This window comes from Heterocephalus glaber, unplaced genomic scaffold (assembly GCF_053883595.1).
Source record: "Heterocephalus glaber isolate CG9 unplaced genomic scaffold, H.glaber_assembly_v1.0 deba00000818, whole genome shotgun sequence".
Lineage (NCBI taxonomy): Eukaryota > Metazoa > Chordata > Mammalia > Rodentia > Bathyergidae > Heterocephalus > Heterocephalus glaber.
This window is the reverse complement of record NW_028258164.1, coordinates 12,124,585-12,142,976: the sequence shown is the minus strand read 5'-3', so window position 1 is coordinate 12,142,976 and position 18,392 is coordinate 12,124,585. Positions and strand designations below refer to the sequence as shown.

At 39.7% G+C, this 18,392-nt stretch overlaps 1 protein-coding gene across 2 annotated transcripts in view; it reads right to left on the bottom strand.

Annotated features, from left to right (window-relative positions):
- Cntnap2 (contactin associated protein 2) overlaps positions 1-18,392 on the bottom strand; it is a 2,081,788-nt gene that overhangs the window by 405,919 nt on the left and 1,657,477 nt on the right. For both annotated transcript variants that reach the window (XM_004860475.3, XM_087207768.1), the window contains one exon: positions 15,795-15,922. In XM_004860475.3, the coding sequence (XP_004860532.1) occupies positions 15,795-15,922 (128 nt within the window). The remainder of the gene's footprint in view (positions 1-15,794; positions 15,923-18,392) is intronic.

Sequence of the window (18,392 nt, the reverse complement as noted above, 5' to 3'; positions counted from 1 at the left end):
ATCACTTTGAAATGTGTGTTTATATTATCCCATTGCTGGCTGTGAACCTATTGTGAACCCTTGATTGAATCACCTAATTTTTTTCTATCAGCAATATTCTTTTACTTTTTAAAAATACATATTGGAAAAAGATAAATGGCATGAACATAAATCTTTGCTATTAAGCATAACAAAAGGTTTAATATTTTAATTAAGTTAAACCTTCAAAGTTTGCCCACTCATTCCTTTTTATTTCTTGCTCACACATTCTCCACAGGCTACAGGATATACTCAGCTCTGGGCTTCTAATATGTAGGTTTTTCTGGTTTCAGTCACGTTTCATTTTTTTTTTTCTGTTTAAGTATCTGTCCAGATACTTCCTATGTATTATGGGCATACTTTTCTACAGGAACAGTTTGTTCTATCCTTTTGGGCTAATCATTGTCTAATACTTGGCTCATACCTTCTACCTACCCCACAAGTCTATGGAAAAAAGCCTTTATTTATTTTCTTTACCCCTGAAGATCCTGCCAGAGGTGATTATATAGTTCCTTCTAAATAAATGCATCTTTTCATCTCTATTTTGTGAACAAGATTATAAATTCACTGATAGCAAATATCATTGGTCATGTTTTCATATCTGCAGCCTGCCAAGTGGCTTGCATATAGATAGTGCTTATCTCAGTCTGTTCGAGCTGCTATAATTAAGAACCATAAACTAGGTGGTGTGTAATAAAGAGAAATTTATTTCTCACAGTTCTGAAGGCTGAGAAGCCCTAGGTCAAAGCAGATTTGGTGTCTGGTGCTGCCCAACTTTCTAGCTTTTAGATAGTACTTCTTGCCCTGTCCCCACATGACAGAAGGGTGAATGAGCCCCCTGGGTCCTCTTCCATAAGGACACAGATGCCATTCATGAGGGCAGAGCCCAGGCTAGGCCCCACCTCCCAAGGCCATCACATTGGTTGATTAAGTTTCAGTGTGTGAATTTTGGCAGAACCCAAAGATTCAGACTGTGCCAATGTTTCAAATATGTCTGCCATTGATGATAGATTCCTTTGTTCATTTCAGGTTGTAATTCATTATTTCTGAATGAGCTTATTTTGACAGCAATAATAATAGTTGCCTTTGGCAATCTATATCAAAGCCTAATTTATCCAGTTTTATAGAACCAATCAATGGTTTTAAGGAAGGTTTACTCTTCTGTTATAATATTTATAACTGCTATTATTGAGAACTTACTGTACAAGTCACTGTTTTAAGCTCTTTACATACATTTGTATCATTTTATTCCCATAGCAACTTTTTGTACTAAGCATAATTATCTGTATTTTATAGATGAGGAAATTGGAGCTTAGTGAAGTTAAATTTCCCAATGTCACACTGCTGATGAATGGAGAATTTGAGTCTAGGTCTTTCTGCCCCAAATGCTGCTTTCCAAAGCAAAGTTTCTATAATTTCCAGGTCATAAAAATCTTCCTGAAAACTACTTTAAAAAGACTCCCAGGCTCTACTCTGAAGACTCGGAATCAAAATCTCTAGGAGAGGGGTCTGAGGAGATGCATACTGACAAGCATGCCAGGTAACTTTTGTGATCAGACAAGTTTAGGAAACTCACCTATATAATATGCTTTGCCAGTGTTTATAAGGCACAGCTACATTAAATAGTCTCTCATATATAGTTTGATTTTCATCACATAAATGCTTCTTGAGATTCACATCTACCAGAGAAAGAAGGCCTGTAGATCCCGTTCTCCAGGTCTGTCACCCCTTAAGAATTGTGAGGGTCAAGGGTTGACTGTGCACTTTTGCTACCTGGTAGGAACATGGTGTATGACCTGGGCAGCCTCAGAGAGGCCCCACTCTGAATGCTAGGCTGTGTGCTATGAAATTCATAATACTTTTAAACAAGTGGGTTTGCATTTTCATGTGCACTAGGCTTTGCAAATTCTGTAGCTGGTTCTGCTCATGAACTTGGTGCAGCAAAAACTTTCAGCCATGAGATACAAATGATGGGTTTAAGGGAGGTGGGCAACACCTTGTTCTCCTCTTCTCTGGCCTTAAGACTTTGGGAAAGAGTTGTTTGAGGTTGGGAGAAGTCATGGTGGGATGTGGAATGTGGAACTGCGTGGTGTGAATTTGTAGATATGGACATGAGACAAGAGAAGGGGCAGGAGAAGGGGTCCTGAGCTGCAGAAGGGTTTGAGAGAAAGGGGAGCTTCCTTGTGCTGCAGAAGTGCTTCCCATGGGAACTTGGGTTTCAAGAGTGTTGATTGTTTAACAAGAGTGCCTAGTGGTGCTTGAGATTCCTGGTGAACACTGCACATGTGGTACATGCCTCACTGCTCACTGTCAGGGGAGTTAAGCATATTCTGTCTCTGCTAAAAGCAGACTCTCAGAAGCCTGGCCTTTGTCACTCTGGAGTTGCCCCATGTGCCTTTCTCTCTGATGACTTTGCTTTGTGTCTTTTTGCTATACTGTGTCACGTGCATGCTCAGTTGTATGAGTCCTAGTGAGTCAAGGGATCTGAGGCTGGGGTTGGGGACCCAAGGCCTTCTCCAATCCAAACTTTCTTCATTTGTCTTAAGCTGGTCTTTTGCAGCTATCCTCCTGCCCAAACTTCTCATACTATGTCCCCTAAAATATTACTATTTAAACCTAAATTGGAAATGACTATTGCTTCACTAGTGGACTGGAAATGAGACATGGCTACAGATAGCAGAAAAAAGGGTGGGGGAAGATGAACCTGAGAGGAAGCTGAGCAGATGAGAAAGTCAGTGGGAATGGCTCACTTCATCTTCTTGGTAGTCTTTGCTGACCAAATGGTGAGGAGGTACGTAAAGGTCTGTGTATAGTTCAACTGAGAATTACTTAGAGGTTCTTCTTTTATTTTTATTTTGGACTGTGTATACCTATGTTTCAGGCAATGAAACTGCAGTTATTCATTGCTTAATGGTGGGATATTTCTGAGAAATGTGCCATTTGACTATTTCATCATTGTGCAAACATCATAGAGTGTGCTTACAGACTCTTGATGCAATGAAGAAACACAGTATATATGAAATGTGTGAGGCTGGTGGGGGTAACGAGGTGTACTGTTTTATAGCCAACTTCTTTTTATGTAGGTAGGAGAAATACACCCTAAAATGATTTTAAAAAGCACAGTACAGTTAATACATAATTCAGTGACCCTGTCATTATCACCATCAAGTGTTAGATGCCATACGTGATTACATGTGCTGTACGTCTAGGCAACTGCAGAACAACAGGTTTGCTTATACAAACATCACCATGGATGTGTGTATAATGTGCCACAAAGAATGTTAATATGGCTAGTGACATCCCTAGGCAAGGTTAATTTTTCAGATCCAATATCATTATATTTTGGGGAGTGATGGGGATTGAACCTAGGAACTTGCACATGCTAAGCATGCTTTCTGCCACTGAGCTATAAGCCCTGTCCTGTTCCATTATAATTTGTGGGAAAAATGTCATTTATGTGTTCTGTTTTTTGCTGAAACATTGTTATGCAGCACATGACTATATATATCTTTTCAAAATACCATTACTTTTGCTATTTTGCACAAAATTGAGATTGTACTGTATTGCAAAATATAAATTAAAACAAAATTTTAAGAGGATGCAGATGATAAGTAAGCTTTTAGATATATTGTAACATACAGGCTAGTTATTACAAGAGCAGAATCCATAAATGAATTGGAACTGCTTGTCATAAAATACACTTGTTCCATGGTTACAATGTGCGATGCTATCCCACCTTCTTGGGTGGTAGAAAGAGAATTCTGTGGAGTAGTGAGACAATGATGTACCTATGTTCCAGGCAGAGATATTTATCCAGGTAGTTTTTGGACTTTCTGATACCAAGATTAGTCCCCGGGGCAAAATCCCACCTTTCCTTCTTCTTCTGCTTTAATCTCTTTTTTCTCCAGCAAGGATTGAAGCAGGTAGACTTGCAGCCACAAGTAAGACCAAGTTACCACAGAGACAGGGCCAGGTCTCAGGTTCTCTAAGTGGCTTCTTCTTGTGGCATAGCCCTGAGCCACATGTGGCTATTTAAATTTAAAATGATTAAAATGAAATAAAATTTAAAATTCAGATCTTCAGCCACACTTGCCACATTTCAAGTGATCAATAGCCACACGTGTCTAGTGGCTGCATGGTGACCTACACAAATTACAGAACATCCATTATTACAGAAAATTATTGGGAGGGCTGTCCTAGTGTCATCACCAACAGAAAAAGTGGAGTCCTCGGTTCTCGATGCCAAGTTTTACCCCTACTGGACAAAAGACTACAGCAATGAGGGTATGTCTTTGTACTGATTTTTGAGTGAAATGGCATAAAATGATTTTGGAACTGCCACACAAAAGGCCACAAATTAAAAATTGTAGCTGAATTCTCTTACTGCACATACATCTGTTTGAGTTCAGGATTTGTTCACCACTAATTCAAAGTTTTCACTTCTAAAGAAGAAAAGATTTTTCTCTTGGACTAAGACCTAAAGTATGTTTTTTAAGGTTGAGGATGGATCAAGATTGCCTGGCCCATAGAGCTTTTTCGGAGCTGAGCGCTGGGTACCCCCTCCACTGTGCTGCTGCTGCTAGGGAATGTGGGACAGAGATAACTACTCATCTCATTTTCCTTCCTTCTCATCTCCAGCAAGAGTTTCTTCAATGACATAGGTCGCAAGCCATTTTGAGTCCTGAGGTGTGGTTACTTGGGTAAACCAGGTTTAGGGTTAAGGTGACTATAGTAGCAGGAAGGACACTGAAGTTGAGTGAATTTGCGTGTGTGTGTGTGTGTGTGCACGCGCGCACGCGTGTGCACGCTTAACAGTACCAGAAAGGAGGAAAAATCTGTATGACAACAGAAATGGAAGAGACTATATTACTTTTTTCTGAAAATAATTGTTATCCAGTTTTTCTTGACTCACTAATAGTTGGCCCTTGCAGAGGGGGCAGTAGGTGGGAAGGTGGCCTGGAAGCCAGAGGAATCAGAAGAGAAGTTTAGGAGTTTTTCAAATACAACAAATCCTAGGAATTGTCCTAAATAGATATTTTTATTGAGTCCTCTTATAACAACATAACATACTATTTGTAGGGTCATAAGACAAAGTGTGGGTTGAACATAGCCCACCTAGAAATGACTATAGCACACATGCCACAGAGGGCTGTTTGTATCATTGAAAGTTCTAGAAGGTGCCCCATCACTGTTACAGATACTGCCCTGAACTATGGGCTCATTTTCTACACACGTTCAAGTCAAATTTTGGGTCACCAGCATAAGCCAAGCAAAGGAACAAACAGTTTTAATGTATCTACTGCCCATTATGCTTAAACAGTAACAGATGAGTTTTTCAAGTGTAAATCGGAGGAATTCAGAAGATTGTACCTTTTAAAAATACATAAGTAAGAATAGATACTTAAGTAAAGAAATAAAATATATCAGAATATCTTTCCAGTTCTAATGCTTTGATCATGTTCTTTTTTCACAAATTCACTCCCCAGGTTTTTGTTGCTTTTTTTTCTTTTCTGGTATGGACAAAACTGAAACAGTTTCAATTAAGTTAGCATCACTGGCCAAACTAGAAGAGAGGAAGCCAAGCATCTCAAGGAGAAATGGGGTCCCCCCTCTAAAGCAGTTCTGATCTCCTAAGACTTGTAGGTTGTTTTCTCAGGTACATCAATAGGGAAACCAGAGCAGCATATTTGAGACATGAATATTACATTTTTGTTAAAAACAGCCCATATCTTAAACTCAAGTCTAATTTGCCACCTATTCAGCTTTTAAAAATTAAATTCTAAAGGTCTAAATACCAGAAAACAAAATTGACTATGGTAACCTACTAGAGTTGAATTAAGGAATACTTAAAGCATTGGACAGAGAGAGTACAGAAAAGACTGTTGAGTCATTTCATTGTCCAAATCTCAAATAAGGCAAGAAAACCCTGAACAGAAGAGTACTGGTTAGAATCATAATGGGCACACGACTTTTCCTTCATCAAAAACCAAGCGATCCTTGCCAGCTCTGGATTTTCTACTCAGATGTAGGGACTGAGAGAGATTCTTGATCACATAGGGGTCTAACAACTAATATCTTCCTCCCTTTGGGGCAGCTTGAAGATACTCATTTATTTTAAGACAACTGCCCCTTAGACTTACTCAAAGATAACATATAAGAATAAGATGCAGGATTCTTTTTTTTTTTTTCATATGGGTTGTACATCTATTCCAAAGAGCAGTTGTTCATGTCAATGAGTAGGTACAAATTCAAATACACCACTTCCTACATACACACATCTGGTCAATTTTGAATTAGGATTTACTTTGAAGTGAGTGATAAAATTCTTCTGTAATGTTCACAGTAGGTTAATACATTTAAAAAATCAAGACAGTAGGATTGCTAAGACAGAACTGTCAACAACTTCAAGAAAAGGCTTACTTTTAAACTTTTCTTCAATGAAATTCTCAAGTTTCCAAGGCCTGCACATAGGTAAGACTGTGAAAAGAAGCTTTATGCAAAGCCAAGTAGGTATCATAGAATAGGTGAACTGGAACAAGGTTTTAATTATGCCAGAGTGAGGTAGTTTATAGCTCACAGCTTAGCACCTGAACAATAGGCTTGAAGTACTGACTAATTGTAATTTTGTCAGTAATAACCTTGAGACACAGATAAACCAAAGTGTGGAACACTCACTTGAATCTCTGAGGGGCTAGGAGGGTTAATTTAATTTACATTAAACAATGAGTTCTATAAATTTAATACTTCAAGTGCATCTTAATGTAGAGTTGGCAAAGAAAGTATAAAATCTGAGCAAAAAAGTTTTTTTAATCCTTAATTTGGAGATAATCATCAGATTCAGGGGATTTTCAAGGTACAAAGGATTAAAGTTTAAAAGTTAAATTAAAGATTAAAGTGCAAAAACCTTGCTGAGGTTAAAAATAATTGTGCATATGAATCAAGTGATTGCTCCTCACTTGGACCGCTATAACAATTACCGAGTGTGCAAATTTTCTGCAATTTTATCATAAAGTGCCTTGCTACACTGCCACTATTGTTAGCCTGGAGAGCTTATCTTTGTGATTGTTTAACCATTTGCATTCACTTAATAAGCACATGTGAGTGCCTCAATGGGGCAAGCACCATCCTTGGCAGAGGGATGGGTATAACATTTCTACCTGAGGACCCCATCAACTAGTGAGGGTTAGAGTGATAATAATGCAAATAAATAGAGAAAGGAGAATGGTTTATAACAAGTCCTGGGACAGAGCTTATAAACCCTTGGAGATTGAATTCATCATTGACCACTGATTTCTGCCAATCATGCCTACATAATGAAATGTCAGTAAAAATCATGGACAGCCAAAGCACAATTTAGCTTCTCTGACTGGTGACACATGTGGCTGTCATGGGAGAGTGACATTTCTCCCTTGGTGGGAAAAGAATATGAAAGCCGCTGATTTGAGACTCCCAGAACTTGCCCTGTGAGTTTCTTCATTTGGCAAGTCTTGATTTGTTTTCTACTGTTACTCTACCTATAGCACATTCCTCAGTTTGTTTGGTCAATCTAGTGAATTATGGACCCTGCAGGGATAGTGGGTAACTCTCACATTTGTAGCCAGCTGGTCAGGAATGTGAGGATCTGAAGTAAAGGCAGTCTTTCTGGGAATTGTACCCTTAGTTGTGAAGGTTACAGCAGCTTTGAACAGTAATGTCAGAACTGTTTGAACTACAAGAAATTTTGGCAGTGTCAAATTCTAGAAAGAGAGTAAAGAGGGCAGTGATGACAGATGAGTGGCTGCATTAAATGTGGGTAAGAAGGCTTCTTAGAAACATTAACATTAAAGGGCAGACCTTCTTCACCAAGAGGGGCATCTCAGGTGACGCCCAAAGGAGAAGTTGTAGGCAGAGGAAACCAGCATTAAAAATTCTTGGGGTGGAAACAAACATAGCATGTTGAAGATACAAGAAGAGCTTTACAGAGCTGGGCATAGTGACACATGTTTGTAATCTCACCACTCTGGGAGGCTGAGGCAAAAAGACTGCAAGTTCAAACCGAGAATGGGCAACTTAGTGACCTATGATACCTTGTCTCAAAATAAAAAATGAAAAGAGGTGGAGATGTAGCTCAGTGTGAAAAACCTGGGTTCAATCTCCAGTACTAGAAGAAGGAAAAGAGCAGTGCAGCTGGAATGGAGTTACTGGGCATGAATACACAGCTTGGAGCATGTGGTGGGGTTTTCACTTGGAGACTACTGGGACATCATTGAATGCTTATAGGACAAAAAGGGTCTAATTATTTTATAGCTCTGAAAATTCTCTCTGGACACTAGGAGGAAAAACAATTATGATGATGAGCATGAAGTTAAGTCTGAAGTGTTTACATCTCCCTGAAGCAGGAATGCAGTCCGTGCTTCTTGATATTCACCCAGTGCCTCAGATCAATGCTGAGTGTACAGAAGGTACCACACACATCTAGGCTGAAATATGAATGTACACCTAGAAAAGTAAGAATATGCCTGAAGGAGAAAGTGAAATCTGGCTTTAAAAATAGTGGTGGATGAAATGTAAGATTACTATGGCTGAATTATTTTAAAAGATAAAATTTGGATTGAAATAATAGAAAGTCTTAAAATAATTCTACACATTATCCAAATCCTATACATTTTCTCAAATTTCCAAAAAAGTTTTAAAATATCAAGATCAGAGGGCAGCAAACTATCTCCCATGGAAAAAAAGTGCACCTGTCACCTGTTTCCATCAGGAAAATTTTACTGGAACCCAGCCATGCTTACTAGTTTGCATAGAGCCTATGGCAGCTTTTGAGTGATAGGGCTGAGAAGCTGTGACACAGGACATTGGCCCACAAATCCTGAAGTATTTCTTGCTGGTCTTCTGGAAAGTTGGTTGAGCCCTGACCTAGATGAAAGGCTGCTGTTGGTGGTCATCTCTGGGTTGGTGAACAGCTTCCACATTATTCATTTCTCAGTGGGTCCTACAGGTCCTCAGAGCACAATTAAAAATGATAGCAGCAAGAGAAGGGTATCTATCTGGAGCCAGCAAAGGAGAAGAAAGAGAAAATGAAGGGTTGTATGCATGGAAGAACATGATCCCTGGGACTCAGCAAATGTGGCTGAGCTTGAAACAGGTATTGCTGTTACCACCTCTAAATTAGGAGGAGGCAGAATTCTTATCTCTGAGGCTAGATGGGGCTTCTCCATGCACACAGTCAAGGGCAAAAGACATAGGCAGGAGAATAAAGCATGGGGAGTGGGTACAAGATCTTCTGCCCCTCTTTATGCAAAGAATGACTCCAATGACAATGGTTGCTAATACATAGAGAGTACCAACCTTGAGCAAGGGCTGGGATATTTAGGTTTTACTACAGCAACTTTAGTGATGTCCTTACAATATTCTCATTTGCACCTGAGGTAAGGTTGTTGCTGGGGAATGGAAGCCTAGAGAGTTTAAGGAACTTGAGCACAGGTGCAGCATGCTTGGGAGGAGTTGGGATTTGGATCCAGAGCTGTGTAATTCCCAGGCCTGTGCTGTTTGACACGGTGCTGTGTAACTTGGTACTCAAAGTGTCATCCACTGACCCATGGTGGCAATATCTTATGGCATCTCAAGTCTTACCACAGTTTCCTGAATCAGAATTGCATTTTGGCCACATGAGAGGGGAGTACTAAGAGCCCTATAATCTGCACAGCACTATTATCTGAGGCCTCCAAGCTTGACACTCAACCTTGCATTAGGAATCCAAGCTCCCATGCTCACCCCCTGAACTTGGTTAGAATTTTCACCCTCACTAACATAGAAACCAATTCAGGATGAAGGATATGGTCCATTTTTCTCAGAAAAGACTATTACATTTTTGGAGCAGATCTTGGAATAGGTTAGGATCATTTTCACCTAGTGTTTTCTCAACTCCAAGTGAGACATTTCAGAACCAATAGACCAAGCCTCATTTTCTTCTGCAAATAATGCGAGAAATCTCTGGAGAGTTCAGTACGGAAACATAACCATGGGGATTCAATTGATGGACAGAGTCTGGGGATGCTGAGGCTTCTGCAAACATGGTAAGTTAGGGAAGGGACAGGCATCCAGGGAGAGACAAAGAGAAGTTGGAGTCATCAGCTACAGAGCTGCAGAATCACTCTCTCTCCCTCACATGGACTGTCTCATCCATGGGGCATGATTTCTCCCAATACAAGAAGAAAAGTATAGGTAAGAAAACCAGTCACACACACACACACACACACACACACACACACACACACACACCCATATAACTGTAACATAGAAATACTTTTTAAAAAAATTGTAGCTAATTTTTCTTTCCATTTCAACAGAGAATTTGCAGCTCAAGTTGAATGGACAAATAATCTTAAAGAGCTGATTCCTCCTCAGAGAATTGCTCATCTCTTCTAATTGTTTAAAGTCACTGCAGAAGTTGGGAGACAAAGGTGAAGGCTCCTTTCTACTTAAGAGGAGGGTTGCTGCCTGTGTAATTGGAACTGACTTCAGATAGGCCCATGGGCTCTGTCCTTTAGTAGGAATCAGTCTAAGTTGTGATCCCCAAATTCTTACTATTTGTCTTGTTCCTGAGCCAGTCCTGGCCCTTGGCTGTCAGCAGCCCATGGTGATAGCACCTGAGATGAGGACATTCAGAAAAAAATAGTTTATTGGTTTCCAGGTATTATTCCAGTTGCCCTGCCTCTACCTCCACCTTCTATTATCAATGGAAAAACTGCTAGAATTAGAAGGAAAAACAACAATTAACCAAACAAATGGAAGTTGTGAGTTTTCTGCCACTGACTCCTCTCCCTGGTTCTGGGTTTTCTGTCAAGGTTTGCAGATGGTTGAACCCACAATGGATTAAGATTAGGAGAGACCAGTGCCACATTATCCACTGTGGCGCTGCTCAGTGGTTAACAGGCAGGGCTCCAATGTCAGAGTGCCATTCTGAGGTTCTTCCTTGGGTCTCAGTGGGACCCAAGTGGCCCTGGGGAATTCTAAAGAGGAAGGTTTTTGTTCAAACATCTCTCTGTGTGCTTTGGTGGAACCAGCTGTGAGATTCTGGGCCAGTTATTTAACCTCTAAGACACAGCTGCCTCGTCTATAAAATGAGGGGTCTGCACTGGTTCACCTCTGAGACTCTCTCATCCTTGGGTGGCTGTGCTTTCTGTTCTTGCTTTGAGCTATACTGGAGGCAAATATGCAGAGCTGCATTGCATGGGAAGATGTGGAGAAAAGAAAGGAATCTGGGGTGTCTTCTCAGGGTAGTTACTGAGAGTGATCAAATGAGACATTCAGGGAATTTGTGATGTTATTTGTGCCTCTATAACCAGTCTGAGCAGAGGACGATCATGAAGTAAAACAATAAAAGCAACACAGATGCAGACCAAGTCCAGGTAAATAGGGCTTAGTTCAGGCCAGGGTCGGAAGGGAGAGGGAAGAGAGTGGTCCTCCATGCTGATCGTACACCAGTCAATCTAAAGTGCTTGCTAGAACCTGCTCATGGAGCCTTTTTCCTTTCTTATTTCTTGCAAGCTCAAAGCAGCAAAGTAAAAAGGAGATAAATAAACTTTCTCCTCTGAGCCTGAGAGCTGCCCCCTGTTCATGTTGACATCACTTCCAGTCCCCACTGAGACCCATTTCTCCTTCTCCTGGTCCTGTCTTTATCTGCTCTCCCAGTGGGTGGCAAACAGTGGCTGGCAGAGCTTGTGTGGCCCATGTGTCCTCTTGGGGACATTTATGGAGAGCCACCTCCTCTGTGTCCCATTGGCAATGTCTCATTTGTGGAGAAACAGCACATGGACAGGGGCACTGTGCTGTCTCTCTTGGTAAGGGAATGACAGGTTAGGCTCCTGCTGTGTAAAATCCTGCAGTAGAGAGAGCAGTGCCTTTCTATTACTCTGGCACATGTGATTTCTTTCCCAAAGAACAAATGTCCACTATGGTTTGGATACAACTCCGTTAGCATCTTTCTTTCCTTCCTGTTTGTCTGTGTCTCTGCCCCCCTGCGCTCCTGAGCTTGGACGCGCCACCTGCCTCGCCTTTTCTTCTTTGCCTCCGAGTCACCTCTGTAGCTCTAAGAGATTGAATTTATATCTTAAACTTCCACTGTGACTCAAGTGTTCTGCCTGTCAGCTCTTATAGCCAAAGCTGGTTTCTGGCATGGACACTGAAAGTCTTTGAGTAACACATTTTCCTAAATCGCTTCTACCTACGTCTACTGAAAACTTCCTTTTGCAGCAGACTTGCTCGTAGGAATTGTCTGAAGTATCTATATCTCTAGAGGGGATATAGTAAATCTTTACTTCAGATGACTGAGAAGAAAACAATTACTTAACAAATACTATATTCCTACAATTAATTATAGTCACTACCTATAACAGGAATGAGATTTCTACCTTCAAAACCTGAAATCTTTTGTTTATGAAAATTTAGCAACCCTCTCAAAAAATGATCACCTGCTTAAATTTGAAAACAGTGTCTACTCTATTACTGGTTTGGGCTCCTCTAAATAGCTCTTTTGTTTCTTCCTATGTGGGTACATGTGGTTGAAGAGGCGGGGCTTGCAATTTCCCAGCACTTTTTATCTTAGCAGACCATCCATCAGCAGTCATACTTCAGTTTCATTTATATTTGAGGTTTCCATTTGGATGTGTTTGGGAAAAAAATCATAAGGGCATAAGCATTTCGCAGCACTATATGGGAAATTCAGCAGCCTTGAGTGGAACTCACTGATTTTCTTTAGCATTTTGATTATATGGGTCTATGAGTTCAGATGAATCAAAGTAAAAATGAAACTCAGCAGGCATGATGAAATCAACCGAAACCACTGCAATGGTTGGGCAGAGCCCACAAGAATTGTTTCATTCTCTGCAACCAGGGGATAGAGCTGGGGCCTCATTCCCGAGACAGCTTCTGAGACCTGTCATCACTCGGCTCCTCAAACAGAGGAGGAGACATATTTGCAGTGGAATTGGTTTTTCACTACTGTAGCTCTGAACAGACTTCAGTAAAGGATACAGAGCCAGCTAATCTCTATAAACAACAGAGTGAATGCACTCTACCACTTCTAGAATCACACAAATCTAATCCCTCAGCATGCATGCTGTGTAACTCACATGACAGGTGGGATTTGGGGTGGGATGAGACCCAAGTAGAATATTCCTAAAACTTTTTAATTTAATCAGCTGTTGATAGAGGGAAGGGGATGGAGTTAGGGAAGCAACGCTGATCTTGTATTTGTATTCTCTGCTCCATCTTCCCTCTGGGAGCCTATAAGGGTGCTCAGAAATTTGTTATGTAAATGCCATTTTCAAAGAAGCATTTTGTTCATCTGTGTAACAGGAATGCTAATATTTTCCTTACCCACATCGCTTGAGGCTGTGGGTAACCAAGGAAATCAGACATGTGTGAAAACTGGAAAATACTGTTGATATGGAGCACAGTTACTGCGTCAGGGTGGGAACCTTCTTAAGGGAAACATAGATCTGCACACTGCTGCCTGGAAGGTCAAGGTCAGGTACAATGCATGGTCTCAGTTGCCCGGGAAGAAGGAACTATGCAAAAGTTTCTTCTTATGCAAAAATATTCCACATAATTGCAGTGAAATATTGACTATGTTTGTGTTTTTAGGAAAGTGGCAGGTAAAATACAATTTAAAAGAGTGTCCTTGTATATTGAGACTATGCTATGTTCATGAAAGAGGGAACAGTTTGCTTTATTACTGGATCCCAATAATATTTCTAAAAACAACAGCCTAGCATTTGAATGTAAATGAATATCAATGATAGGCTTCTCCTGTTTTCTCTTTTTAAATTAAAATCTACCTGAAATACACTTTATTATCATTCCTTTCTTGAGTATCAGTTGCTGTAATTTTTTTAAATCAGGAAATCTAATACTGAATTGTAAACCACTTCGAGTTTTCCAATATTTTTTCATGTGCATTTCTCAAACATGGTTTGAAGTTCGTTTTCTTATTCCCCAGAGTACCTAGAGAAGTGCTAGACAAATAACAGACTTACAGTAAATTCTTTCTGAGGACTGATTTATCGATTAAGAAAAACAACCTAATTTTACTAGGAGTGATATACTCCAGCATATACTATTTAATGTTGCTGGAATCTTCTCATTAAGAATGGTAACAGAAGTTGCAGAAGTGAGCTTTTTGCAAGTATATTAAGTTAAATATTCAGTGAGAACTCTTTGTCTAATTTGAAGCTAACTACAGAATTAGAATTGACAAGCCAGAAATATTTTATCTTTCTATATTAATAAGTAATTATGACATAACAAAATTGATTTTCATTCTATAACATAAGAGCCTGTCTAATTTTAGAGAACACTGTAGTTCATCTCTTAGCATTTGTTTAAAAACACATATTGATTATTTTTATGTCAATGTCTTTTTCCTAAGCAATTGATACTAAATTTCTTACAGCACAATTCTATTAAGCCCGACCAGACAAATGAAGTATTTTTATTCAAGGAATGTATGATAAAGATCTCTTGACCAGTTTCAATTTTATGGGCCATATTTTCCTTTTCTCAAGGTTAAGGAGAGAAAACTCAGTAGAAGTTCTCTCTCTTTTGTCTTAATATCATCCCATTGCTTAATTGCTGACAGCCTCAGTTTACTAAATAGTAAACTGTTGAGCATGCATCATTACATTCCTTAGGACACCTCTGCGAGGGGATGTGATTATTCACTATTAAGTATGTCTAATTCTCTGTTGATTTACAGAAGTAGTAAAAATATTCTGTCTCACATAATGCTTTGCTGGGAGGAATCCAAACCCAAGCACTAAAACCTTTATGGCCTCCCCAGGAGGTATTGGGACGCAGGTGGTATTCTCACTACCACAGCTGAGAAAACAGAGACGCTTGCCTGAGGTCTCTGAGTAAGGCAGTTATTCAAGGAGGAGAATCTAGGTCTCCCAATGCTGAGTACACAGTTGCAAAAGCATAGAACTCCCCAGAGAGCTGCCCAAATCATGTGTGCACAGAAGAGAGAGAAAATGATACCCAGGATGCTCTTTTCAGAATCCCTATAGCAACCTGTCAGTATTTCTTTCCCACTGTACATAAAGCACACCAAAGGGTATCAAACAACATAAAATCCTAATGGTGCCCTTAATTAGATGGGACCAGCACTCTAACTCCCTCACCTCCCACTGTTCGAGCTCGCAGCCCCAAATACTTTTCTGTGGTGTCTGATCCTGAAAGCAAGATGTAGTAACAAACACAATCTTTGGATTTCAAAGGACCATCAAGCTTTGATGGTGATGAAGTTTGATAGCAATAATGTCAAACTTTATATGGCCATAATCCAAGTTTACAATGATACATTAAGCCATAATGCTACTATTTATATCACCATAAACTAGTTTATGGTGATATAAATAGTCATGCTAATGGCATTAACAGCACCCCTCAGTGGAATCCCAGCTGTTGAGTGCTGCTTTTATGTTATTAGCATCACTATTTATATTACCATAAATTTAGGTATTCAAACTTATTCTGTATGAATATACAAGGAAGATGGATATCCACATTTTATGCCTGACTTAGGTTCCTATACTGGAGAGTTTATGCCTGTCACCACTTTTATGAATAAAGGTCTATTTAGAGTCCATTAGACTCTACTTGCTTGTGTTAGTTACCTCATGTTTCTGTAGGCGTTACAGAAGAGCAAGGCTGTTTTCTGGCATCCTCTAAGAAGCACAGAAATGCTATTTAAATGTGATAAACTGTAAGCCACAGCAAATGGGCAAACTTACTGTCTCCTTGGCAGCGCAGGGGCCCCACGCTCAGTTTGGCTTCTGAGCCTTGCCGGTCAGTATCTCCAACCACCACCTGGCTCACTGGCAGGTGATCTTTGTAGGATAAGAAGCCAGCATCCTTCCTCCTGAATCACAGAGAAAGACAGAAAACAATGGGGAGGCCAAGTTACAGACAAGTCTTTTCTGACTATTGCTTGTGCTGTCTAATATTTGACCTCACTTCAGTAATTGTTCCAAAACTCACTGAGTAAAACCACAGAGAGAGTTGTTCTCTCTCCTCCCCAGGTGATCATAGCACATGACTCAGAGGTAACTCTGGCATCCTCATCTTTTGGGAAACAGAACTGACACCCCAATTTCCAGAGGTTCTCAACTGATGTGCTGCAAACTATTTTAGGTTGAGAACAGATCACAGTATATGCCAAACACAGAGGAAACATGCAAAGGCTACATTTGTCACTAAATCCAAAGTTCAACAAAGTCCCATGAATCATATATGAAGCAAAACTCCATTAAAAAATCATTGTCTCCTTTTTTGAGGGGGTACTGGAGATCGAACACAGGATCCTGCACTTGCAAGGCAGGCATGGTGCCACTAAGCTAAATCCCTGGCCTTCGGCCTTTTTAATTGTTTTGAAGCAGTTACTCCAGGAGCTTTCTTCTTTTTTTTTTTTTTTCTTAAATTCTTTTATTGGTACATTGTAGGTATACAACACAATTACATTTCTCATTGGGAATTGTACCTTTACATAATGCATCTTGGTTCTTATTTTTTCCCCATTCCTAGCCCTCCCTTCATGAGGAGCTTTCTTTATTGCTATGTATCAGCTAACTTGTTATTTTGTGTGTAATATGTTTCTTGGTCTCCTTGTTCACTTAAACAACTGAATAGTTTATTGAGGTTTCCAACACAGAGCAGGTGCTCAGTAAGTATCTATTTCTGTCTATAATGAGCAGTGGAGCTGAGATTCCAGCCTACTTTGGGTTTTCTCATAGTTCATTTTGTTTACCCTATACTTATCTTGTTTCTGGTCTCCCAACTGTACCCTGTCCTTACCCTAAATGAAGAAAGAAGACAACTCTAGTTGCAAAGTACTGCTTCTAGGAAGATCCACAGAAGCCCAGGAGACATTCTTGGGAAATGATAGATGGTGAGTTATATGCAGTGCTGTAGTTCTGGTCTTGTACAGCACAGATTTCACCTCCACAGGAAATTATTGCTCCCCATTCTGTTTTCCTTCCACTGTGGCTTAAGGATCCCCCCTTTTTTTGCAGAGTGGGGGCTGGATGGCTGGGAATAACTAATCAGTGTGAAGTCATTTCTCAAATTTACCCTTGTAGATGTTTTTTTACTCTGTTCAGTTTGAATTTAAGTAAAAATTTAGAAAAATGCTTTTGGATAATGTGAGAATGACAGGGACAGCTCAGTAATAAGATTAAAAATCTGCCATTCCCATCTCTTGACACATAGCGCAGGGAGTTAAAGGGATCCACCTGTAAGTCTGTCTTGAAAGTGCTGTAGTTAGAAGCAGTTACTTGTCCTTCTGCCTTCTAGCATGTGCCTTCTAACATATGCCCCCTCATGGATTAGGACCATGGAAGAAGGCACAACACTTGGCTAGTGAGCTTCAAACAAATGTATTTTGTACCGTTTTAGTTATTTCATTGTTTTCAAGCTTCCAAAGTAAAGTCTTTCTAAAAAATGTTTATTACATTACAACTAACATTATGAAAAAAAAGTTATGATTCTTATTGACACTGTAGATACTCACAACCAAGCTTCAAATCTCTCAGGGTAATTTTTTTCTCAAACTTATCTTTGCTTATAGAAGCTCTATGAGTTAAAAGCATGTCAAAGAAGGTACAAGCCTTTGGTACGAAACTTGATATTTACTGTTTTTTTTTTAAAGGAACAGTAAATCGAGACACCCTCTAACTGCATGCTGTAATTTGAGAATCTACTGGAAATGGTATGTTGTTTTCCTATGGAACATAAGGCTGAGCTCCTGTAGAGATTGACTGTCCCTTAGAATTATGTGGCTATAAATTAGAGCTCTGCAAACTAAGTCTGAAGAACCAATTTTTGTATGGTGCAGAAGCTAAGAATGATTTTTATATTTGATTGATTAATTATAGTGAAGATGGAATCCAGTGCCTTTGCACTGAGCTACATCACCACCTTTCCTCTTAAACTTATTATTTATTTTGAGATAGGGTTCTGCTAAATTGCTAAGTTGCCCAGACTGGGCTTGAACATGCCATCTTCCTGTCTTAGCCTCCCAGAGTGCTGAATTTGCAGGCATGTACCACCATGCCTGGATTTATTTTTATATTTTTAAATGGTTCAATAAAAATGAAGCATAACATTTTATGATGTGAAAATGATATGGAATTCATCTTCAGTGTCCATAATAGAGTTTTATTGAAATACAACCACTTTTTAAATGTATTGTCTATGGCTGCATGCTACCATGGCAGTGTTGAGTAGTTATGACAGAGATTATATGATCCTTGAAGCCTAAACTGTTTATTTGGCTCTTAATAGAAAAATTTTGCCAACATCTGCTCTAAATCCTCTCTATCCATTTTCCCTCT